Source organism: Oncorhynchus mykiss, chromosome 12 (assembly GCF_057628025.1).
Source record: "Oncorhynchus mykiss isolate SJ-2025 chromosome 12, ASM5762802v1, whole genome shotgun sequence".
NCBI lineage: Eukaryota > Metazoa > Chordata > Actinopteri > Salmoniformes > Salmonidae > Oncorhynchus > Oncorhynchus mykiss.
Window position 1 is genome coordinate 49,563,071 of NC_143033.1, and position 26,558 is coordinate 49,589,628.

The 26,558-nt window shown below is 40.2% G+C and overlaps 1 protein-coding gene across 1 annotated transcript in view; it reads left to right on the top strand.

The window, feature by feature from the left end:
* The first annotated feature begins 507 nt into the window (after positions 1 to 507).
* LOC110537709 (CXADR-like membrane protein) overlaps positions 508 to 26,558 on the top strand; it is a 124,002-nt gene continuing 97,951 nt past the window's right edge. Inside the window, exon 1 of the mRNA XM_021623977.3 lies at positions 508 to 1,107. Within this exon, the coding sequence (XP_021479652.1) occupies positions 1,065 to 1,107 (43 nt within the window). The 5' untranslated portion in view covers positions 508 to 1,064. The remainder of the gene's footprint in view (positions 1,108 to 26,558) is intronic.

A 26,558-nucleotide genomic window follows, 5' to 3' on the forward strand; every position in this document is an offset into this window, starting at 1 on the left:
GTTGCTATGCAACTTCTTGCTAGCTTGTTAGCATAACAAATTACAAGCTAGATATCTTACGACCTCATTATCAATGTCCATTAAGAACGCACAATGACTATACCACTTAGCTAAGCTAAGAATGATGTAAATAAGACTCCTCGCTTCGCCCTTTCCTCTCTGTTGAAACTAGGGAGCGAAACAGCGCCTATCAGCCTAACTATATTTTGCACATGTATCTGATTCGGTCTGGCCTGAAAAAAAGTATGACATGCCTTACTCCTTTTGTCAAGACATAATCAGATAACGCCGGCCCTGCAGGGAAGTCACATTGACATTAACATTGACATCTCTTTTTAAAGTGAGCCTAAACATACATGTGAATATAACCTGGTATTTGTCACTTTCATAATGTTATATAATATGCTGTGCAAATCTCTACTTTTGTGAGAGCTTCGTTTGAGATAACTCCACTGCAGTCACAGTCACTCCAACTCCAGTGCTCTTTCCTCACGCTGCTGCGGCTGTAGTACTGTACCTGCGAATGTGATAAGGAGTGGCCAATCATCATGCAGCTTGTCTGGTAGGAATATGTGTTGGTGTGAAACCGCTCGCGCTGGCACCGCAAGGGCATGTGTGCACTCGCAACTGTAGAGGTCCCCGGTTTTCAGCCGGCTGTGCGCATACCTATTGCACCCGCTTTGTATCCTGTCGAATGAAGAGAGAGTGAGGGGGCATAATTACGGATCCTGCAAGAACGCAGTCCTGTATTCTCGGTTAGGTGTAGTGGAACTCTAATTCATTTACCGGGTGTTCTGTGAGAAATAATGAAAAGGTGCTGCTATATTTGTGAATGAGCACAAGGACATTGGGAGAACGTGTGTGACAACCTGTGTAGCCAACCTATATAGATAGATTGCCCCACTAACTTCAATTGCTCTATTCCGATTTAAAAAATATATATATATATTTGAGGGCACAGGTATATGATTTAAACTCATTTAGGGGAGCAAGAAGACGTCGTTTTCTGCTCGTGTGTGTGGAATTTTTGTTCCAGCTGAGAGTCTGTGGAATTTTCGTTCCAGATGAGAGTCGTGATGTCTGGCTTATTTCACACATTGTTTCTGGGTAAGTTCAGTACATGAGCCACGCGCTTTTATATTCATTAAATACGACTTGCTGAAGTATAGCGCAATCCATGTTAGTGTACATGTGAAGTCTTGGCTACATTATCTATCATGATGTTGACTGAGCTTCAGAAAACACAATAGCTAAGTTTTAAGATATGCTTGGGATGAAGGGCAAGGTTCTTGCAATGGAGAGATTTGAACACATCTTAAAAAACTGCGAGGGCTTTGTAGAAAATGATTTCGATTACAATATCATCTACATGTGAAGTAGCATAGTAGCCTATGCTATACTATAGCATTGTAGATGATATTGTAATCGAAATCATTTTCTACAAAGCCCTCGCAGTTTTAAGATGTGTTCAAATCTCTCCATTGCAAGAACCTTGCCATTCATCCCAAGCATATCTTCAAACTTAGCTATTGTGTTTTCTGAAGCTCAGTCAACATCATGATAAATAATGTAGCCAATACTATCATTACGAAATCGATCACACATTTGCATATTTGCCCGGATGGGCCAATGTATGTTCAAATTGCCATTGGTTTGAGTGTCCAACAGATATTTTGAACACACTTTAACATGTTTTAAAATGTATAGTCTATTGTGTTTTTAGGCATTTTCAAAGCTCCTGTTTCCAAATGGTATTCATGTTGATGATGAAACACAACTTCGGAGTAATATCACAACTTATTTCCATTCGACAGTCTATTGCGGGATCCAATAGACTGTAATTATACTGGACAAAAATATAAATGCAACATGCAACAATTTCAACGATTTTACACAGTTACAGTTCATATAAGGAAATCAGTCAATTGAAATAAATAAATTAGGCCCAAATCTATGGATTTTACATGACTGGGCAGGGGCGCAGCCATGTGTGGGCCTGGTAGGGTATAGGCCCACCCACTTGTGAGCCAAGCCCACCCAATGGGGAGCCAGGCACAGCCATTCAGAATGAGTTTTTCCCCACTAAAGGGCTTTATTACAGACAGAAATACTCCTCAGTTTCATCAGCTGTCCAGGGGGCTGGTCTCAGATGATCCCGCAGGTGAAGAAGCCGGATGTGGAGGAACTGGGCTGGCGTGGTTATACCTGGTCCTGGTCTGCAGTTGTGAGGCTGGTTGGACGTACTGCAAATTTATCTAAAACGATGTTGGAGGTGGCTTATGGTAGAGAAATTATCATTCAGTTATCTGGCAACAGCTTTGGTGGACATTTCTGCAGTCACCATGCCAATTGCATGCTCCCTTAAAACTTGAGACATCTGTGGCATTGTGTTGTGTGACAAAAATGCACATTTTAGAGTGACCTTTTATTGTCCCCAGCACAAGGTGAACCAGTGTAATGATCATGCTGTTTAATCAGGTTCTTGTTATGCCACATTTTGGCAAATGAGAAATTCTTATTATAAGAGATGTAAACATTTGTGCTTTTTTTTTTAATAGAGAGAAATAAGCTTTTTGTGCATATGGAACATTTCTGGGGTATTTTATTTCAGCTGGGACAAACACTTTAGATGTTGCATTTATATTTATGTTCAGTAAACATTCCAGATATTAGGCTATATAAACATAGCATCAATTTAGACAAATTTCCCCATAATGACAAAGCAAAAACAATTTTTAGAAATCTTTTGACATTTATATATTTTTAAAACTGAAATATCACATTTACATAAGTATTCAGATGCTTTACTCAGTATTTTGTTGAAACACCTTTGGCTGCGATTACAGCCTCAAGTCCTCTTGGGTATGACGCTACAAGCTTGGCATGCCTGTATTTGGGGAGTTTCTCCCATTCTTCTGTGCAGATCCTCTCAAGCTCTCTCAGGCTGGATGTGTAGCGTCTTGCACAGCTATTTTCAGGTTTCTCCAGAGATCTTCGATCGGGTTCAAGTCCGGGCTCTGGCTGGGCCACATTCAGAGACTTGTCCCGAAGCCAGTTCTGCATTGCCTTGGCTGTGTGCTTTGGATCGTCTGGCTGCTCTCCCATAAAGGCCTGATTGGTGGAGTGCTGCAGAGATGGTTGTCCTTCTGGAAGGTTCTCCCTTCTCCACAGAGGAACTTTGGAGCTCTGTTAGAGTGGACATCGGGTTCTTCGTCACCTCCTTGACCAAGGTCCTTCTCCTCCGATGGCCAGCTCTAGGAAGAGTCTTGGTGGTTCCGAACTTCTTCCATTTAAGAATGATGGAGGCCACTGTGTTCTTGAGGACCTTCAATGCTGCATACATTTTTTGGTACCCTTCCCCAGATCTATGCCTCGACACAATCCTGTCTCAGAGCTCTATGGTCAATTTGTTCGACCTCAAGGCTTGGTTTTTGCTCTGACATGCACTGTCAACTGTGGGACCTTAAATAGACAGGTGTGTGCCTTTCCAAATCATGTCCAAACAATTGAATTTACCACCAGTGGACTACAATCAAGTTGTAGAAACAATTTCGAGTCTCATGGCAAAGGGTCTGAATATTTATGTAAATAAGCTATTTCCATTTTTTTTTTATACATTTGCAAAAAAATCGAAAAACCTGTTTTCGCTTTGTCATTATGGGGTATTGTGTGTAGATCGATGAGGGACATTTTTTATTTAATACATTTTAGAATAAGGCTGTAACTTAACAAAATGTTGAAAAAGTCAAGGGGCCTGAATACTTTCCGAATGCACTGTATATACACTAGATGACTAATAAAGGGTGCTGTGTTGAAGCTACTGCGCCACCATCTTGGCACACCCCCACCATGGTAAAACATATTTTGGAAGCTATAGAAATGCACTTATTAATGTCTACATTCGATTTTCCTAAGTGTATTCTATTACGGACACCTTAATGCATACTTTAAAATGATATTATGTGAGCTTAATAGAAAAATGACAACATTCATAACATTTTCCTTAAAGTATATTTTTTGCGTTGACTAATGTTGCTGTCCCTGCTACAACAAAAAATACTTAAATACATGTAATTTTGTCCTTGAAACATTTAATTGAAATACTATAGAATTCCGTTAATTTCCACTGGTCGACCAATATGGCAAAGCATCTCAATGGTCAATACATAGCATCAGCAATCCAGGGTTTATATACATCATTGTTTGCTAGAAGTTCAGGTAAAATGCCCACACATCCTCCCCGAACAGCCTCCCTCCTTTTGTTTTTGGCTTAAGTAACCTTCTGTCTTATGTAACCATACCAAACGTAACATATAATACTAATTTGAGGCCAGTCTGGTGTGTCATGTGAGGAAATAATGGCTGCATCAGCCAATATTGACAACATGATCATTTTGTTTGTATAATTTTGGTTTTGAGTTGGTTCTTTGGTTAACCTATGTTATTGAACCTTTATTTAACTAGCCAAGTCAATGAAGAACAAACTCTTATTTACAAACTCATATCGAAATATGGGCTTAGACTATTTGAATGATTTGTCCACATTGGATAGCCTAATTTAATCAGCTAAGGCATGTGAGAAGTTGTTGAGAGAAGAAAAGTAGCATGAATTTTTGTGATAACAGCTTTTTACTGAAAATCCCTGGGCACTCCTTGTGTGTAGACTGCAGTTTAGGTAACGTAGGCCTATACTATTATAGATTTGGAAAGGTAATTTATATATATATATATATATATATATATATAAGGCTGTCATTATCTGATTTTATGTTTTATATTCATATGGGATTCAGCAATACGAATGTAGCAGCGTTCTAGATTGCGCGGTAGAAATGGAAAGGTCATTTTCTTATTGAGCCAATACATGCAGTAGGGACTAACATGGGTAACCGAGCTCATAACTTTGCACTTTCACCAAATTCCGTGACGTTGATCATAAATACATTTTTATCTGTAGCCTAATAAACTGCATATCTTCCAGAGTAGTAGTGGGAGGACCACACAACATTTCGTCCATCGTCCATTCGAAGTTGATCCATATTTCGAAATGATCAATATTATGTCAATATTTGCGCATAAAAGCGTTTCCACCACCATTTCTTGCATATATAATTTTACAGACACAAAAAGATCCCACCTTGTCTAGCGTATTTAGTTTGGTCGACATTTGGAATGTTTTACAGACACATTTTTTTCTTAACGCGTGCATTAAAAGGTTGGATGGAAACCTGGTTATTGTGACCTCAGACAATCACAAAGTTGATGGGCCTATGCACAATTCAATACATAGGCATCTCTGTCACAGACATGAATTCTGTTAACAATTCAGAGAGGCGTGAAAAAAAAATCCTATCTTCTCCTGTCCTAGAGCCCAACCACTGGGCACAGACATCAGTTCAACATCTAGTTTGATTTACATTTGGTTGAGTTGTCAACTAACGTGAATTCAACAAGAAATGTCACCATGTCATTGGATTTAGCTTAAAGGTTTGGTGAAAAAATACCAAATTCCGTGACATTGATGACTTTTTGCAAATCCAATCAGTTTTCCATGTTAATTCAACATCATCACATTACATTTTTTGGTTGAAATGACGTGGAAACAACGTTGATTGGACCAGTTTTTGCCCAGTGGGTATTTTCTTTTCCCTATCCAGTCCCAATCCTGCTGAAATCCAAAATCCTGACTTCTGTCTCGCATTAAAACTTTATTCATAGGTTGCATTATCTCGCCATTGCATGCCAAAATACTGCTGTACCATTTCCCCCGCTCCTCTGCACTGTCTTCTACTTGCTGCCCATGTGAGAGCTTCGGTAGGGAATGTGTGATCAACAAACAGTATGAGAGTAGATATGGATTTTTGGTCCTCATTAAGATACCTTGATATTTAAACTATTTCCACTATTTCCTTCCTCTCCCTGTTATTCATGAGCTGATCTGCGATCTGTGTAATCATCAACTAGATTTAGCTAAATATAGGAGATATTCTGTCATTCGTTGAAGGAGGTTATCTAGTGAGGTTAGCAACTTTAGTCATTTACAAAGTGCATTTACACAGTTTGTATGATTCGACAACGCTCTACTCTATACTTGGGGTGTGCAATGTGCATCCGGAGCTCGCTCCGTGACAAGATAGCCTATCGCTGAAATGCGCTGAATTAATTGAGGAACATGATAACGCTCTGAATTTATGAATGTCCTGTTTTTCCAGTTCACAACAACGTCATTGGCGATAGTTACTCAATCATTATTCAATATCAGTTTCATTTGCTCTGAAATCTTTACATAAAATGGCACAGCCAAGCCGACAAGGTGGCGCAGCTCCCCTCTTGATTGGGGAGAAGAACCCTGGCATAGTGACCATATCTTAGTTTTAAAACCTTTAAATGGGCACTTCTGATTTTTTTGTGTATTCCTCGGGACTCTCAGGAGAAATATTAATTATTATTATTATTATTCCCGGGGGTTGAAACTTTTGATAGATTTTTGGGAAGATAATAATCCCTAATATGCAGTCAATGCAGTTTCCGCTGTTGCGTGAACCTTGGCTTTAAATTGAAATCACGCTGGAACGCTGAATTTCAGCGAAACGGATTGAATAGAGTCCTCAGTCATCCTCAAAGTTCTCCCGCACTATTTTGTTTGTGTGTTTATAGTCGGGTCGATCATAGTAAATTGGTGGGTGCTTATATTTGTCCAATTTCACACGTGTATCATTGTGTATTAATATGCATGTGTGAATTGGAAATGTGTTGTTTGCATATCCCAACTCCCCTTGAGACACCCTCAGAGAGTGGGGTTGCGTCCAGGGTTTGCCATTATCAACGGGGACCCTGGAGCAATTAGGGTTAAGTGCTTTGCTCAAGGGCACATTGGCAGATTTTTCAACTTGTCTGCTCGGGATTCAAACTATCAGTCTTTCGGTTGATAGCCCAACGCCATAACTAAGCTATCATGCCTTCCCACTGGGCATACACTGGTTGAATCCATGTTTCATTTCAATGAAATAATGTTGAATTGACATCTTTGCCCAGTGGGTTGAGACGTGTGTGTGTGTGTGTGTGTGTGTGTGTGTGTGTGTGTGTGTGTGTGTGTGTGTATGTGTGTGTGTGTGTGTGTGTGTGTGTGTGTGTGTGTGTGTGGTGTTCCAGTCTCGCTGAACCATCGGGGTGGATGGGGCACACTCCGGAAGGGGAATGCCATCGGGACGGACGGGGCACGCCACCACAATTAGCCTGCTTGTCCATGGGGTGATGAGATGGAGCTTTCATTAGTTGCATTATGGCAGTGAGTTAAACAAGCCATGCAACCCGGCCCGAGCATTCGAAACAACACGCTTTGGTAGTCAGTTTGCCTCGGAGCATTTTAAACAAAACAAGTAGGTTAGGTAGTGAGAAGATAAAGATAATGTCATTAATGAGTATGATCCAACTTTGTCATTAATTAATGAGTATGATCCAACGTTGTCATTAATGAGTACGGTCACAGAACTGTATATAGGCGTAAGTAAGTTTTCATTAAAAGTGATTTAGCTTTTGCCTCTGATAAAGCCCTGACAGTAGCCGATATGCTCTCTATGCTAGGCTATACTTTCAGTATATAGGCTAGCCTAAAGATTATAGAATGATTCTGACCTTGTCTTAATTCCTTCTTCCTGGTCATAGTGTCACACCCGAGGGGATGGAGATATCCGAACAGTGCTACATTTTATTATTATCTGTTATGTTCAATATCCTCCAACCCAGATGATCAGTGAAATACAGTGGAGTACAGTTAAAGAAGCCTTTCACATCGAATCATCTCGCAACCTCCCTTTTGGGACAAGCTGGTGCCCTCCAAATGTTTTTTTGATGACTGACTGGGACGTTGAATAACCCTGGCACCATTCATGTGTCAAAGAGCTAATGGGGAAAATTAGTCTCCTTTCTCATTGCAGTCAGTCTTGCTCCCCAGTTAGTTCTCCCCTCGGATGTGTCTTTCACCCAGTCACTTTCTGCTATTTCACACTCTATTTCTCTTTCCGTTCTGAATGCTCCACATATGAAGTATCACACTTGTAGGAATGGAGTCCCACAGGTCGCACATGACCATATCTCATAGAATGACCTTTCCTGCAACGTAGCCTACGTGTATACACCATTTTGTGTGATCTATCAAGTTGAATGCAAATTTAAAAACCATATCTCTCCCCTAGTCTTGGTTATATTTAGACTGCATCTCCAGGGGCCGGCAAAGTATCTGTCAAGTATGGAGATGACACAAGCCTCTCTAGTCTCTAGAGCCAGCGGTTAGGATGTGACATATTGCTGTGCTGCTCTGGCCTCAAATCACTGGCACTCACTGTCTCTTTCTCTCTCTCTGTCCTCTCTCTCTTTCTTCCCCTTCTCTCTCCCCCTTCTCTCTTTCTCTTCTCTCTCTCGCTTTCCTCTCCCTCTCCCTCTTTTTCTGCCTGTCTCTCGGGTGGAAGCTGCAGTCAAGTGGCTCTAGATAGGAGCTCTGTTGTTGTCTTACAGTGAGTGACACAGGGGATATCTGTCGACTTTGCCACAGAGGCGCTCCATCTCACGCACACGCCATCTTCTCTCCAAATCAGTTAGCATTCACTTTGGGCTCCACGTTAGCGGCAGGCAAACATTTTTTCCCCCTTCAGAAACATGTCATAAGATAACCTTAAAATCCACTTTATTTCCTTATCTCATTGATCTAGCCAGTCCTGGTCTTTATTGTGTAGGTGAAAAGAATAAAACATTTCAGATTTTCATTTAGAGTTCATTCACGTGTACTGTTGTTCTTCATCCCATATGGTCTATTGTCAGATTAGGCAACCTAATCATAATTACATGTATGGTTGCTCTGGTATGAAACGTGTGGTATGGAATTCATGCTCTGCATACATTTGAGCAATTTGATAGATGATGTGTATTGGATGCTCTGTACTTTTTCCTATCATGGTGTGTTAAGTTATTTTAACATGTATATTGTTTGTTGACTCCTCTTGTCTCATCCTCTTGTCCCAAAAATGTATTTAATGTCTACTGCTACCAATTGTGTGACTGTCTTGTAATGTCAACTCAACTGTATTACGTCTGTAATGTATTTTTTGTTGTGTGTATGGACCCCAAGATGACTAGCTGTTCTTCACACTAGAAGGGGGACCCCCTATTCAAGCTAATGTGCAGTCATTCTGACTGCGACATTCTAACAGTGGAATTCATACATTGCATATATGCTGTCGCAATAAAATGTTTTTGCTTGTGTTTGTGAAGGTTTACATTAGAATACGAGGGAAAATATTTAAATTAACACAATAGCATTTTCATTACTTTATATTACTGTAGGCCAGTCGTTCCCAAACTTTTTTCATCCACGACCCCATTTTGATATCTGAAAATTCTCGCGACCCCAACCATGTGGAAATAATGATGTAATTAACAGCCATGTTGACTTTTTATTTGGGGCTATGGCAGTCAATTGCAGATTGAGATTGTCTTCTCAACAAACAATCACATACTTTTAATGTGGGGCTGTGACACTCAATTGCAAATTAGTCTGACATAATTTCTCCCTGAAGTCATGATTTGACATTGTTTTTTTCCAGATTTCCCAGTGGTCTTGAAAGCACCATTATCTCACTACCACTAATAAGATGGGTGTGCCTGATCTTTTCAAAGTCAGAGGGCGTGGTCAACAGTGCGCACCTCATCTCTGCTGTCACATCCAACCTTTATCGATTTTTGGCACTCTGAATGAATTTTGTCTTTTGGATTTCAATAATGTTCATTTAGATTTTTAAGGTTATTAACCACATTACAATGATTTTGAGATACAAAGATGATATATATATATATATATATACATACCGTTCAAAAGTTTGGGGTCAATTAGAAATGTCCTTGTTTTTGAAAGAAGAGCACATTTTTTGTCCATTAAAATAACATCAAATTGATCAGAAATACAGTGTAGACATTGTTAATGTTGTAAATGACTATTGTAGCTGATTTTTCATGGAATATTTACATAGGCGTACAGAGGCCCATTATCAGAAACCATCACTCCTGTGTTCCAATGGCACGTTGTATTAGCTAATCCAAGTTTATCATTTTAAAAGGCTGATCATTAGAAAACCCTTTTACAATTATGTTAGCACGGCTGAAACTGTTGTTCTGATTAAAGTAGAAATAAAACTGGCCTTCTTTAGACTAGTTGAGTATCTGGAGCATCAGCATTTGCTCAAAATGGCCAGAAACACAGTGGCCTCCACAAGTCCCCGATGGTCACTCTGACAGAGCTCCAGAGTTAGTCTGTGGAGATTGGAGAACCTTCCCGAAGGACAACCATCTCCGCAGCACTCCATCAATTAGGCCTTTATGGTATAGTGGTCAGACGGAAGCCACTCCTCAGTAAAAGGCACATGACAGCCCGCTTGGAGTTTGCCATCAGAGAAACAAGATTCTTGGGTCTGATGAAACCAAGGTTAAACTCTTTGGTCTGAATGCCAAGCGTCACGTCTGGAGGAAACCTGGCACCATCCCTACGGTGAAGCATGGTGGTGGCAGCATCAGGCTGTGGGATGTTTTTCAGCGGCAGGGACTGGAAGACAAGTCATGATCAAGGTAAAGATGAACGGAGTTAAGTACAGAGAGATCTTTGATGAAAACCTGCTCCAGATCGCTTAGGACCTCAGACTGGAGCAAATTTTCACCTTCCAACAGGACAACGACCGTAAGCACACAGTCAAGACAAAGGTGGAGAGGCTTCGGACAAGTCTCTGAATGTCCTTGAGTGGCCCAGCCGGAGCCCAGACTTGTACCCGATCGAACATCTCTGGAGAGACCTGAAAGTAGCTGTGCACTGACTCTCCCCATTCAACCTAACAGAGCTTGAGAGGGTCTGCAGAGAAGAATGGGAGAATCTCCACAAATACAGGTGTGGAAAGCCTGTAGCGTCGTACGCAAGAAGACTCAAGGCTGTAATTGTAAAGGTGCTTCAACAAAGAACTGAGTAAAGTGTCTGAATAGTTATCTAAATGTGATCGTTTTATTTTATTTTTTATTATACATTTGCAAAAATGTATAAAAACCTGTTTTTGCTTTGTCATTATGGGGTATTGTGTGTAGATTGATGAGGGGGAAAAAACATTTAATCAATTTTAGAATAAGACTGTAACGTAACAAAATGTGGGAAAAATCAAGGTGTCTGAATACTTTCCGAATGCACTGTAAGTGTCGATATGAAAGCAGTCAAAAATAGTCAATTATTTATATGCTACATCGAATACCATAGCTGTCATCTACAGACAGTTCCCAGGCAGAGTCTCCTTGCTCCCTGTGCTGGTGAGTGCATAGCTTTTTTGCTTGAGATGTAGGACCTGCTGTCTCAGTGATTACATTTTGTGCTGATTATCAGCCCGTAGTCACCAGCTTGTTCCTTCCTCCTGTCTGACCGTTATATTTGATAGTGGCACAGACACCTGCTCAGTGCGCATCGTTCTGGCTTTTTTGAGCTTAGGCCTCGGAGGTGTAGGTTCAGGCTGAGGCTCAGAATCAGATGAATAATCGTCAGAGATGTCATGATTATTTTCTTCCCCACCATCTCATCATTTTCTTTCAGATCTTGTTGCACTGATAGCACTTTTTTTCAAAGAGTATGTGTTATCTAGAATTGTCTGTCCCCACAGGTGAACCCTTTGAAGAACCCTTTTTGGTTACATGTAGAACCATTTTGGTCCCACCTTTCCACAGAGGGTTCTACCTGGAACCCAAAAGGGTTCTCCTATAGGGACAGCCCAAGAACCCTATTGGAACCCTTTATTCTAAGGATACATCATGTGCATCAATTCATCTTGGTCTTCTTGCCATTTTAAATTACACATACTCTCACTGTGTACTCCAAGTAGGCTCGAGTAGACTGATAAAGCTTGGATTTGTAGGAGTGATCTAGGGTACAAACCATTTTGAGATTATAATTGGAATATACCAATACAATAGAATAAACTGGATATAACTTCCGATCTGTTTGTGATATTGCGATTCTAACAACAGCAGTGTGTTATATAGACTTATTTTAGAAAAGTCAATGGCAGTCAAATTCATGAGCAGTCAAAATGTGTTAAAGTTGTTCTTGCAGTACTGGTACCCACTAAGGAAACCTCACTTTGAGCTGTGTGTGATTAAATTAGAACCAGATTGGGAATGCAGAGGAACAGGAACTGCCTTCTTTACTTAAGTGTTGAGAGATGTTTTTGAATGGTTTGAGAATACTGTAATTCAAACCAAATGCAGATCTTGCGTTCATAGTGAAAAAATAGGGTCGATATTCATTTCCAAAATATTTGTCTTGCATTATCAACCCCACCCTGCAGTTCTATAGACTAGTTAGATACTCTCTCGTGTGTGTGTGATTGTGTTTATGCATGCACCAAACTCAATAGCATGATTTACTGTAATTTTTGCGGGTTTGGACTTAACTATAAAAACAGGGTAGTTCCAAAGTACTTAGTGAAGTAAATATCCATGAAAGTCAAATATAATGGGTGATGGAATTTTGTGGTGATTCATTCCATTTCTGTTCATTAATGTTCATTTACTTTAGTCCAAAAACATCACTGTCACTTCAGCTTACATTTGATGGGGTATTATCTAGGGTAGTCAATTGCAGTGTATTAAGTTTAATCTTAGGCTTATGGACTATTTTTACCAATTTTCAAGAGATCATGGCATGATGAGAAGTACACTCATTGAAGCCACATCTATGGTGTCCATATTAGGATAGCCTCAGTCTCAGCAAGAGGTTGTCCTAATATGGACACCACACATATCTTACATGGTTATAGTCAGTCTCCCTTTCAGAACCAGTACCTTGAAGGTGACACGGCTGTGCATAGGGCCTCGACTTCGTCTTTTGGATGATGAGATGTGTTTTATGCACAGCAGAGTGCCATTAACTCCCCATGGAAGGGGATTGCTCCAATCGGCTATGCGTGTCAACCTTCTGTGGAAAGGAAAGGTAAACACAGTGGGGATAAGATGTATCCTGTTTGTGCTAGGATATTAATGAACCTATTATTAAGCTCGGGTTAGGGACCCTCCGTGGTTACAGAGTAGGCTTTTCACAGTCGCCCCTTTCTCCCCCCCCCCCCCCCCCCCCCGTCTTCTCTATCTTGCTCTCTCCGAACAGATGATACTACAATCCCTGTTTCTTTATGAGTCGTCAGATGAAATTGAGACTTTGTCTGCCGTGCTGGACATACAGATGTGTATCTTTGCTGGTTTTATGTTTCTGTGTTGTGGTGGTTGGATTCTGGGCAGGCGTAGCACAGGCCCTCCCTCCGTAAGTGCCGTTGGTTTTTCAAGTCATAGTTAACAGACCTCACAAAATTCACTCCATGGGTCTCATTTAAGGATTTTGTCCAATGGACCCAGACTGAGGTAACGCAGACTCTCCCTCAGGGAAACTCCCCGAGTTCGTATCCCATCATTTTAAGGCCTGACATGAGTTTGCTCCTTGGAAGGAAAAAAAGAGCCATTGTGGTTGTGTTTATGTACTGCATTTAGCTCCCTTTTATAGCAGTAACAAATTGAGCCTGTTTTGGGATTTAGCGGAAACGTGTGTGGCTAACGCAGGTGCCACTGTTCCCAACCCCCTATTTGCTGTCTCTCCTGTGTCTATTCCTGGCCTCTTTACCTTGGTGATTATGCGGTCTGACAGGCTAACTGCCATGTACATGGCTTCCGGAGAAGACAAAAGGCTAAGGTCCCTCTCAGATGCCTACCCTCTCTTTGTGTTCACTGAAACGTGGCATTTAGGAAAAGACATGCCATTTACAGGAGTCAGAGTAACAAAAATAAATCGATGTTGCTTTGAAAATGTGTAGATTTTAAGGTATGATATTTAAGACGTGACATATAAGATTGTGTCGTTATAATGCTAGAAAGGCCATATCTGGTTCATATTTTGTGCCCTGTTTTGGAATACAAAGCTTCTGTGGTGTAGTGTATCTGCTTTTTCTGTACCAGTGAATTACATTAGTCAGATAGCATGGCATGCTCATTATTTTAGCTGTGTTATTTCCCAGTGGAATGATAGGAGATAACAAGGGCCTGCCACCGTCTTACGTTACGGCGGTAATGACTGCAGACGTTCGACTCAAAAAAACAAACATTTCCTGTCAGGAGGGGAAGATGCCATCCACTCTATTAACGTCCACACGTGGATGCACTCCTAACATTAAATAATGAGGAAACACAGGACCTTCCATTTCCCTCACCCTCCAAAATCCCCCAAGCCACTGTGCACCAACTAGTTGAATCAATGTTGAGTTCACGTAATTTGTCAACCTATTGTGACGTGAAAATACGTGGAAAATAAATTGGATTTAAAGAAGAAAGTATTTAACTGTTGTTTTGAGGGTAAAATTTCAACCACAAAATGATGTCATCATTGTAACCAATTTTCAACATAGACAAAAATATGTTAAATTTGTATCTTTTGACAATTCATTTTGTTATGTTTTCTTTCCACAGCACCCTACAAACACAACACAAAAACAAAACGCCCACTATACAACACATTCTCCAAGGTGATCAATACATGGTTTCCAAATTTCGTCAAACACTTTTTTGTTTAGTTTTATGATATGCAAAATCCAATGGGATGTTGCTAAATAGTTCAGTCCTCCAGTTTCCAGTTATGAGGCTTTCCAGTTGATGGCCATGCATTTCTTTTGCAGCAATTAGACCTAGATCTCAAAACTTTCACTGATATTGATGACCAATATTTACATTAACCAACAGACATAATCGTGGAGAAGGATGGATATAAATTCCTTGACACAATGAAATGATAGCACATACTATAAATTATCCCAAAATGGTGTCAGTTTATCACAGGACCACAGCATATGCAATAGGTTTCCTTTGTGCTTTTTACATAACTGTGACCAATGGTACTCCTCAATTTCTTCCTTTAGATCTGTTTCTCATTTTGTCCTCCATACTGTAGGTTCTGAACCATCCGGTAGATTTTCGAACAACCCTTAATATAACTTGGCAATCAACATTTTTGGCTTAGGGGCTTCTTTTGGTATTCTTTCTATGCTAGATGCCTTAGGTTCATCCGAATTCTGTTGAAGCGATTGAATAAGATTTGAGTTGAAAGAACTTAAAGCAATCGGCCTTGGATAATCCAAAACTTTCTTGTAATTCTTTGGATGACAGTAGTGATCCATCAAAGTGCACATGTTAAAAATGTATGATGCCACTTTGGAACCAGGACTTAAAGGTGTTGTCATTAATGGAGGTAAGGTGGGTGGGGTTATTCCAAATAGGGGTGCCTGGCGATATTGGTTCTTTCCATCGCATGAATTTATGTACATTTTCCCAAATAATAATGGTATTGAGAATCATTGGATTGTCTCTTTTTTTCCTCAATGCCTTGGACCCAAAGTAGTGAATATATTTTATGATCATAAGGTATTACATGTATGGCTTTGATACTCCCCCATGCCCAAGGATAGTCTGCTGACCATTGTTTAAGTGAACGCAGTTTTGCAGCCCAGTAATATATCTTCATACGATGTAGTCCAAGACCTCCAGCTTTATAGGGTAAGTGTAAAACAGTCAATCTGACTCAAGGTCTTTCCATTCCAAGAAAGGTTGGAGAGCAGGCCATTTATTTCATTTAAAAAGTTGGATCAAATTGAAACTGTCAGGGCCTGGAATAAATACCTCAACCTTGGTAATATATTAATTTGGATTATGTTGACTCTACCTAACATAGAAATAGGGAGAGATCTCCACTTCCGAACATTGGATTCAATATCATCTATTAAAGGAATTGATCTTATTTGCCTACTCCAGATTGCATGGTATCAGTATACTCAGGTGTTTCATATGTGTCTTTGTCCAACTTCCACTTAATTGTACTTTCTAAGCTTGAGAAGTCATAACTGAAATAATGCCTATTTTATTTGTTCATTTTTTTTTCCGTATATTTTTTGGGCATTATTTTTTTACAATTACAATACCCCGTTACTTCTCCCACCTACACATAATCACCTGCTACATGGGAGCACATCGTGCAAAACCCTTCCCTCTCCAACACGTGAACATCCCCTCCCTCCCCTCTGCCGGTATTAGCTTCAATGATTAACAACAACAACAAAAAACTAAAAAGAATAACCTTCAAATCCAATGCTAAAAAATAAATGATTCAACGCAAAAACAAATAATAATAATAATACATTCATGAAGAAAATAATAATGAGTCAGCTAAGGTGACAACTCTAGAAACGTTATGGATAATGCCTATTTAAAATATTCTCCCAATTGTCTTTGAATCCTGATACAGCACCATATGTGTCCAACAGTAATAAAATAAAGGACAAAGAATGTTCTGGTTCAGATAAATAAAGTAATATGTCATCTGCATACAATGATATCACCTGTTGATCTCCACCAATTTCTATGCTCCGGATTGAGGCATGAGTAGGGCTGTGGCAGTCAAGCAAATAACTGCCAATCTCACGGTAATTGACCGTTAATTAACGTAAACACATTTAGCTTCTCTCGGCTGCCAACCTACAAGCCAATTATGCAGACCTTTGGAGCATCTACTTTTTTAAAAAGTCTAATAAATCCATGTAATATAGCCTACACCTTCACAATAAATCCATTATTTATTTTAGACAGGTCTAAAGAAACATGATACAGTATGAAGAAAATGTAGTATTTTCAGAAGAACAGAATAGCATACTCTGAGTTTTCCCTGTGTTAGGTCTTGATCTGGCTGTGACATATGGCTGTGAGCTGCATTTAGCAGACAATATCTGCTTAGAATTCCATTACATTATTTTATAGTATGAAGAATACAACTGAACAAAGCTGAATAAAGTGGAAAGGATATTTTCTCCAAATGATTTCAGGGAGTGCGCACATGCGGCTATTCTGTGTTGAGAGTTAACAAAGAAATAGGTACTCCTATATGCTTAATTTTTTGTTATTTATGTAACTCTAGTTGTGATACAAACATTGGTCTATATGTTTAGATTTTTAATACATTCTAAGGCTGCATGATGCGCCTCTAATGATGATGTTTTTTTTTTAAAGTTGCATGAAAGGCTTGAGCTCTGCTTTGTTTTTTGTGCATGCTGTACACACTTCATCAGTCTCTTATTCACAATTTGACAAGCACTTGATAATGCTTAGAATTTCCCAGCGGCGCCGGAATTACGCCTAAAAAAATCCATGTCTTTTGCGGCCAGTGGCCGCTGTGCCCTTTTGCGCTGTGCCCTTGGTTCAAATATAATCATTGTAATTTCCTTCTCCCTTCGTGCAGTGTGCTACGAAGCACCTCTCGCTCATATGGCTCTCAGTCACCTTACCGGTTCTTTCTCACAGGCTACAAGTGAAGACACATCTGGGACGCAACTGCCCGCGTCTTTTTCCAAATCCAAGATATTGGAAGAACTGTCCACATTTACTTTTCGTCAGCCAACAAGATGAGTAGGCCAAACAAACACTAAAAGAAGTAGCCTATGTTAAAGCAGATGAATGTGCTTAATTTTAAGAAGTTATTTGGCCACTTTAGTTGTGATACAAACTAGGACTATGATTTGAAAAAGTCACCTTATGCTGGGCATCATTCACAAGTGATGATATATAATTCACAAGTGATAGGCTAATATTGTCATCCATCACACTGTTATTGATTTCATCTTGTCTTTACATGGTTAGAGCGTTGGGCCAGTAACCGAAAGGTTGCTGGATTGAATCCCCGGGTGACAAGGTAAATCAGATCTGTCGTTCTGCCCCTGAACAAGGCAGTTAACACACTGTTCCCCGGTAGGCCGTCATTGTAAATAAGAATTTGTTCTTAACTGACTTGCCTAGTTAAATAAAATAAAACATCTTATGTACATATACTGAATAATATGTGTGAAATTTGATTTGATTTAGAATGGACCCTTATCATGCACCTGTCTCAAAACAGGGACGGGGGGAAAATGCACTTAAATAACGAATTTTCCGCGGTTCATTTTCATGCCAGCCAGGTAGGTGTGGTGGAAATTCTACCTGTAACTAATAATGAGGAGAGGCAAAGTCAATAATCAGTCAGTCAAGGTATTACTTTTATTAAAAACATATTATAATAAGGAGATTGGTTGCCCCACCCACGCAGGTGAGATGGACTGAGAGCCTCCTGTACACAGAGTACAAGAGCATTTATATAGTCAAGCTACCCCATGCAAGCATCTGCAAAACACATGACCCTATGTATGTGTATGTGGGCGTGAGGGGGGTGAAACAGTAGCTCAACGGTTTCCCCAAGTTGGGCAAGCAAGTGCCTTTGACTGTCGACCCAGTTGATGTATGGTCGTACTGGTCTCACACACACACACACACACACAAAACATGAATCTTCCGCCCAGAAACATACTCCAAACGGAACAATAGCTTTATCATTGGTGTGCAGGATATAACCTTTTCTATGTCACCAGTTAACTTAAGAGGAACAAGTCAGTTTCTGTCAAGTATTGGCTGAGTGCCTACACACATAGAACAGTTTGAATAGGCCGTTATTAATGAGCACACACAATTTTCTATCTTATATGAGTTTGTTTAAGAAACTATCTCAAGCCCAATGCCTAGGCTTAAAGAAAGATATTTTAGTACACTAGCATTAGTAAGGTGTAACAGAAATTACCCTTCCATAGGCTATACTCCTGTTGTATTGAGAAGCAACATGCTTAATATTAGGAAAGTTGAGAAATAAATATAGTAGGCTTAGCCTATAGAATGCTGATGGGATCCTCCTCCGTTTTCTCACGCAATCGCATAGCCTATAGAAATGTTGCTCAACATGAGCTCATGGGCTCTCATGAAGTGATTAGATTTTCGATTACATTTGCATTGATGTCAGAGTGATTAGATGGACAATAGAGTGCTGAGTACCAGGGAGTTAGCAAGTTTGGTAGGCTACTAATGACCATCAGCAGCATCAGAGCTTGGAGAAGCCTAATTACCGTGACTAAACAGTCATGTGGAATCTTATTTATTTATTTTCTACCACCAATTTCGATCTTGTCTCATCGCTGTAACTCCCCAACGTACTCGGGAGGTGAAGGTCGAATGCTTCGGGGTGGCAGGTAGCCTAGTGGTTAGAGCGTTGGACTAGTAACCGAAAGGTTGCAAGATCGAATTCCCAGCTGACAAGGTAGAAATCTGTTCTTCTGCCCCTGAACAAGGCAGTTAACCCACTGTTGCTAGGCGGTCATTGAAAATAAGAATTTGTTCTTAACAGACTTGCCTAGTTAACCCTTTCACATGTACCATCACACTGGTGTGATTGTTCTACAGTGGTCCCTGAAGCGTATGATCACCCCTGTGTGATTAGAACGCTTATTTAGAACGGCCAGTTTCGATTGACGCAACAATCAGCATTTGAGCTGGCCACACTTTTTTCAGAAACTATTTACACAAACACAGTCCTTACAAAGTTATGTACAGAATGTGAGCAGTTTATTTTTTGGATGCAATGTTCAGATATTCACAGAAGAACATATAGCATAACTGTAACGGCATTCTTCCTCCTCTTCTGAGGAGGAGTAGCGAGAAGGATCGGAGGACCAATGCGCAGCGTGGTAAGTGTCCGTAACGTTTATTTAAAGACATAAACTGAACACTACAAAACAATAAACGTGAAACGAACGAAACCGAAACAGTACCGTGTGGCAACAAACACACATACAGAAAACAAACACCCACAACTCAAAAGTGAAACCCAGGCTACCTAAGTACGATTCTCAATCAGAGACAACTAACAACACCTGCCTCTGATTGAGAACCATTCTAGGCTGAACTCAAAACCCCAACATAGAAAAACACACAGACTGCCCACCCCAACTCTCGCCCTGACCATACTAAATAAAGACAAAACAAATTAAATAAAGGTCAGAACGTGACAATAACAATCATCCAAACCGGAAAAATTTAGGTTACATTTGTCCTAGAGCTAACTGAGGAAAGATTGACCACAAGCGGTTATATTTTCTAAATCTCGGCTGACATAAACTACAATATGAATTAGCTAATAACAATTACTACGTATAATTAATCATACCACGGGTAAGCTTACCATTGATCAAAATAACTGAGTAAAACAGTTAGAAATCGAAAGTAATCCAACGATGATTAGTTTCAGCTCATAGCCATGCTTTTTTTTCTCACAGAAACCAAAGATTAATAGAAGACAAGATGAGTTTGGTCTGTTTATAGTATGCATGTTGAAGGGGTGTGTTGTCTACCATTGTTCAAATCCCACCATTCACTTCCTGAAGTTCTCAGAAAATGAGTGTTAGCATCTTTGGACCGACAGACGATTACATGAAACCCAGAATGCATTGTATGTCAACCAACATGGCTCCACACATAGCTGGAATTAGCTTAGCTCATCATAATTAGTAAAACCTTCAAAAAAGTATTTTAAACATTACAATCTATGCAAGAATTGGAATGCATGATTTATCACCGGTATTTGAAAAACGTGAATAAAACAGTAAATATATCAATAATTACTACACAAAAAAAATTCTGATAGTGAATAATTGATACAATTGCGCGTGCAGGCATTCAATCAGGTAACCTCTCACTCCCACTCAGCCATTCAGTGTTGTTGTTTATGTATGTAGCTAGTGAGCTAAGCTATAGCATTAGCAATGTCTTTCAAAAGGACTCCTGGAGTTTAAAAAAATCTGAATCTGAGGACCCTTTGTCCACTGACAAAGTCCCAGTTCCCTTTGAAGATGCTGGTGGTGATGGCGGCAGTGGATGAAGTACAGGAGTTCTGTGGTAGCTGGAATGCTGCCAGTCATTTCACCCCTCCTGGCCCTGCTGTTTGCTTTGATGAGTCCCAGTCTGGAGTGCAAAGCCTCTTGCCATTTCCATCTGAGGCAGAGTGCTTCAAGTTGTTTCTGACAGAGGAGCTGGTGCGAGACATAGCAGAGACCAATCGCTATGCCTTGGAGCTACAGGAGAAGAGAGAGCAGCCAGGAGTGGGGGTGGACAACCACAATTAGAGAAATATATACCTTCCTGGTGACAGTCCTTCTCATGGGAATAGTAAAGAAGAACTCCCTAAGAGAATACTGGAGCACAGATCCTATGTTTGCAACTCCCTTCTTTGCAACTCCCTTCTTTTCCACCCTCTTTTTCCAAGACTGCTTCCTAGTTCTGCTGTGATGACTGCATTTCATCAACAATGCTACTGCCATCCTAAATGACCCCGTTATACAAAATAAGAAATGTCAACAGCTAGCAGTAAAGTGGCATGACAAATGAGACGTCAATGTCCTCTCTACTGTCCATACAGCAACCATGTCGGCCACAGGGAAGGTGGACCACCTGACGGGAGAGAGAAAAATCAAACCAGACTTTGTGCTTGACTATAACCTCAAAATGGGGGCAGTGGATAAGGCGGACATGATAAACAGCTTTGTGGAATGCACTTAGAAAACAACCAAGTTGTATAAGAAGATATTTCTCATTTTTTCCAGGGTAGTTTCAAAATACAACAAGCTAATACTTCTCTGACGCAATGAACATTGATTTACAGAGCTAATAGAAGAATGTAGCTAGCTACCTAAGCATTGAGTATAACACCATAAAGGTTATGAAATGAGTGACGTTACCTCGCGTGTCCGCGGTTATAAGGAATATACAGGGAAATATTATGCTACAGTAGAAACGACATAACACGACATGCAGAAACTATTATAACGTAATAAGGCACTTATTGTAATAGAAACGCACACATTTCCAAAGTTATTATTGGTAACAAAAACAACTATGACTGCGATGCAGGCAACCGACGGAAAATGTGAACACGTGTGTGCAGGACCGGAGATGAGCAAATGTCTGCAGACTTGAACTGCACAAACAATTGGGAAGTGTTTGGGGAATTTTGTCCGGGTCAGAAATGTCAAAAAAAATAATTGGTCCGCAAAAGTAAAAATTACTACTTTTATGTGAATGAATGAGGTGGAACACACCTCAATTAAAACTGTTCTTAGAAAATAAACTTGCTAGAAAATAATTTGAAATTGACAAGTTGAAAACAGCCTATAAATAAAAACAGGCTGCGTGCCTTGGTTTGAGGGCAGCGCGGATTAAATGTACTGTTGCGTAACAATCACATTCTGGAATGGAGAGAATGTTCTAACATCACCTGCATAAAAAAAACTCACGCTGGGGCGACCGTTAGAGGTATTTGGAACTCCCGCATGAACGGGTTAAATATGACTTGCCTAGAAAAATATAAAATTTGTCCTACAAAACATGACCCGCCAAACCGTGCTTCTTATTAACACCCGCCCGCTTAACCCGGAAGTCAGCGTGCCAATGTGTCGGAGGAAACACCGTTCACCTGATGACAGAGGTCAGCTTGCAGGCTCCCGGTCCGCCACAAAGAGTCGCTAGAGCCACTGCCAATGCAGTGCCTTAGACCGCTTTGCAGATAGGGAGGCCCTGTCACGTGGAATTTCTGCCTTCATGACTTGTGACCACCGGTATGGTGGTAATACTGTCACTGTAACAGCCCTCGGCATGAGTTCTAATTATTGATGCTAGAGGTTCTGTAGCTAAAGAAGATGCATAACTAGACAAAGGACATTACTGTCTGGTCCCTCTTGATAACATAAATTATTCAGAGATCTAGCCATGTGTTCATTTAGATGATTTGGGGGATATGTACAATAGCTTAATACAGGAAAAAAATACCAGACCAAAACCAAACTTTTTTAAGACAACCACCAAATATGCCCATTCCACCCTATCAAATGCTATTGATACTGCCACTTTTGGAGCAGTCAAGTTCTTGGTATGATGGATTATATTGAAAAAACAACAGATTGTCAGAAGACATTCTGTTTCCGTATGAACCCTGTTTGATCTGAGTGAATCAACTTTTGTATTACTGCCAAACATAGTTACTGGGGAAGTAAAATTTTCTCTAGAGCTGCTCTGAGCATAAGTAACATGGGCTTTAGTAATTTAGGACAAAAGTGTCTATAGAATTCCACTGAGAATCGTCATTACCAGGAGATTTCCTTTTTAGTATATTTTTTTCGGGCCTCCAACAATTCACCTGGGGTAGTGTTTCTATCCATATAAAAAAAATATCTGATTCACTTATAATTGGTAAAATGGCCTTTTTAAGGAAATTGTCCATATCCTCCTCTGAACTTTTTGTTTTCGGATTGATACAGTTTGTGGTAAAAAAAAAGAAAGAACGGATACATTGTTGTGCTACCATCTGGGGTTTGAATACGTTCCTCTTTTGTAATTTGCCAAGCAAGCTTTTTCCCTGCCCTTTCCCCTTGCTCAACATATTGTTGCTAGGATTTTATGGCAGCAATCTCTGCAGATCAAATGTTTGTGTTGTGTTCGAGCTTCAAAGTGTTCAGCTGTTGAAGGTTGTGACAACATTTCTATCTAAGCTGTGTTTTCTTTCTATGTCATGAATTTTCTGTTCTAGTATTTCTTATTCTTAATAGGTGTTATTTTTTTATGTGAAGAGTAAGACATGATACCTCTCATATATGCTTTAAGAGCTTACCAGACATAAGTTCAGCATACTTCATTATCTAAATTTTTTTCCAAAAACATGTCTATCATTAAGTTGAGTCGCCATGTCTTTGCTATTGGCATAAGAGGTTTGAGCTTTAACGTGAAAGACAATGGGCAATGGTCCATAATTATTCTAGGAAGGTATTTACATTCAGAAACAGTCAATTTAAGAAGGTTTACAAGTTTACAAAAAAGTCCATTCTTGAATATGTGTTGTGGACGCGAGAGTAATAGGAGTATTGTCTTTCAGTTGGATGTTTATATCTCCACAGTTCACATAGACCATCTCTTTTGATGTTGTGGTTTAATGCCTTAGACGTGTTAGGAAGAGGATATAGTTTAGATGATGACTTGTCTAGAGTTGCAACAATCATGTTCGTCTTTCCCCTCCAACCCTTTCCCTTTTGATGCTTCCGGCATGTATCTGTCCAGTACTGTTGCACAGGTGAGAGAGCAACCTTATTGGTGCCTCCGTAGTGGCCATTCCCTTTAATGCAGGTCAGTCGGTCTCTATATACACAGTATACAGTATAGTTTTGGCCAGACTTGCAGTAAATGCACTCTAGCCACACATTTACTATTTAATGTAAGGTTATGAAGGAGAAAAACATAAATATAGAATATGATAGTAGGACGTATGATTCCATTGGTAGGTATATTTTGCCCAACTAGGACTAAATGAAAGACTTGTAAAAGTTTAAAAATATATATTAAGTATGGGAGCTGCGTGCTCCGCTCCCATACCCATTCCCAACCACTATGGAGTGAGTGTTAGTACTATGTATCTATGCTATGTGCAGTCAACTAGTATAATTAGTGTTTGTGAAGTAAATATAGTGATTATTATTAAGGAGTCTTGTCTAGAGCTGGTTCTACCTTCTGAGACATATGAGACCCTGAGACATATGAGACCCTTCTAAAGTATACAGAGCATTCGGAAAGTATTCAGGCCCCTTTACTTTTTCCACGTTTTGCTATGTTACAGCCTTATTCTAAAATGGATTACATTGTTTTCCCCCCTCATCAATCGATACACAATACCCCATAATGACAAAAAATGCAACAAAACTGAAATATCCTATTTACATAGGTATTCAGACCTTTTAATCAGAACTTTGTTGAAGCACCTTTGGCTACGATTACAGGCTTGAGTCTTCTTGGGTATGATGCAACAAGCTTGGCACACCTGTATTCGGGGAGTTTCTTCCATTTTTCTCTGCAGATCTGCTCTGTCAGGTTGGATGGGGAGCATCGCTGCACAGCTATTTTCAGGTCTCTCCAGAGATGTTCGATCAGGTTCAAGTCCAGGCTCTGGCTGGGCCACTCAAGGACATTCAGAGACTTGTCCAGAAGCCACTCATGTGTTGCCTTTGCTGTGTGCTTAGGGTTGTTGTGTTGTTTGAAGGTGAACCTGCACCCCAGTCTGAGGTCCTGAGTGCTCTGGAGCAGGTTTTCATCAAGGATCTCTCTGTACTTTGCTCCGTTCATCTTTACCTTGATCCTGACTAGTCTTCCAGTCCCTGCCACTGAAAAACATCCCCACAGCATGATGCTGCCACCATCAGGCTTCACCGTAGGGATGGTGCCAGGTTTCCTCCAGACGTGACGCTTGGCATTCAGGCCAAAGATTTAAATCTTGGATTCATCAGACGTTGTTTCTCATGGTTTGAGAGTCCTTTAGGTGCCTTTTGGCAAACTCCAAGCCGGCTGTCATATGCTTCTTACTGAGGAGTGTCTGGCCTCTGCCATAAAGGCCTGATTGGTGGAGTGCTGCAGAAGTGGTTGTACTTCTGGAAGGTTCTCCCATCTTCACAGAGGAAGTCTGGAGCTCTGTCAGAGTGACCATCAGGTTCTTGGTCACCTCCCTGACCAAGGCCCTTCTCCCCATATTGCTCAGTTTGGCCAGGGCGGCCAGCTCTAGGAAGAGTCTTGGTGGTTCCAAACTTCTTCCATTTAAGAATGATGGAGGCCACTGTGTTATTGGAGACCTTCAATGCTGCAGACATTTTTTGCTACCCTTCCCCAGAGCTGTGCCTCAACACAATTCTATCTCAGAGCTCTACGGACAATTCCTTTGTCCTCAGGGCTTGTTTTCGCTTTGTCATTATGAGGTATTGTGTTTAGATTGATGAGGACAAAAAATATTGAATCCATTTTAGAATAAGGCTGTACTGTAAAAAAAAACTGTAAAAAGGGAAGGGGTCTGAATACTTTCCGAATGCACTGTACATTAATCATTTTTCCTGGCCAGTGTGATTGGCCTAAATCTTTCTTTTTTTAAGCTTAAGGAAAGGAATAGGTTATCCCTCTCAGGGTCAATAATAAGAGACAGGGTTCATGGAAGGTGCTTGAGGTGCTTAAAGTATTTGAATTTGGCTCTCTGAAATTCAAGTACTGGAATACGTTGAAAATCAGACATTTTCTCAAATTGGTACTTGAAAAGTACTTGAATTAAAATGAGAGGAGAACAGATAATGATCAAATATGTTTATGAAAAATATACATTTCCAGGCAGACTACTGAGTTTTATTTCCTCTCGCATTTCACACTGTGGTTGCCAGGCAGGTACAGAACTGACAGACTAGGTGCCGCCAAACATCACATCAATAGCTAAAATGCCAGGCAAATGTAGATTCAATCCTGCCTTTTGTGCGTATGGAACATTTCTAGGAACTTTTATTTCAGCTCATGAAACATTGGACCAACACTTTACATGTTGCATTTCATATTTTTGTATAGTTTACTCACCTTTTTTACCACTACATTCCTGGACCCAACCATGCCCACACCATGTAAGGTGCAAAAAATGCTTCAGACTTGAATTGAATTGGCCCTGAAGAGCCACATGAAAGGGGAAAGATACAACTCTGCATCCTGCGCTGGCACCAGTTCTACTTTTTCTCAGCAACAACCTCCTTTTTCTTTTGCCAATCGCC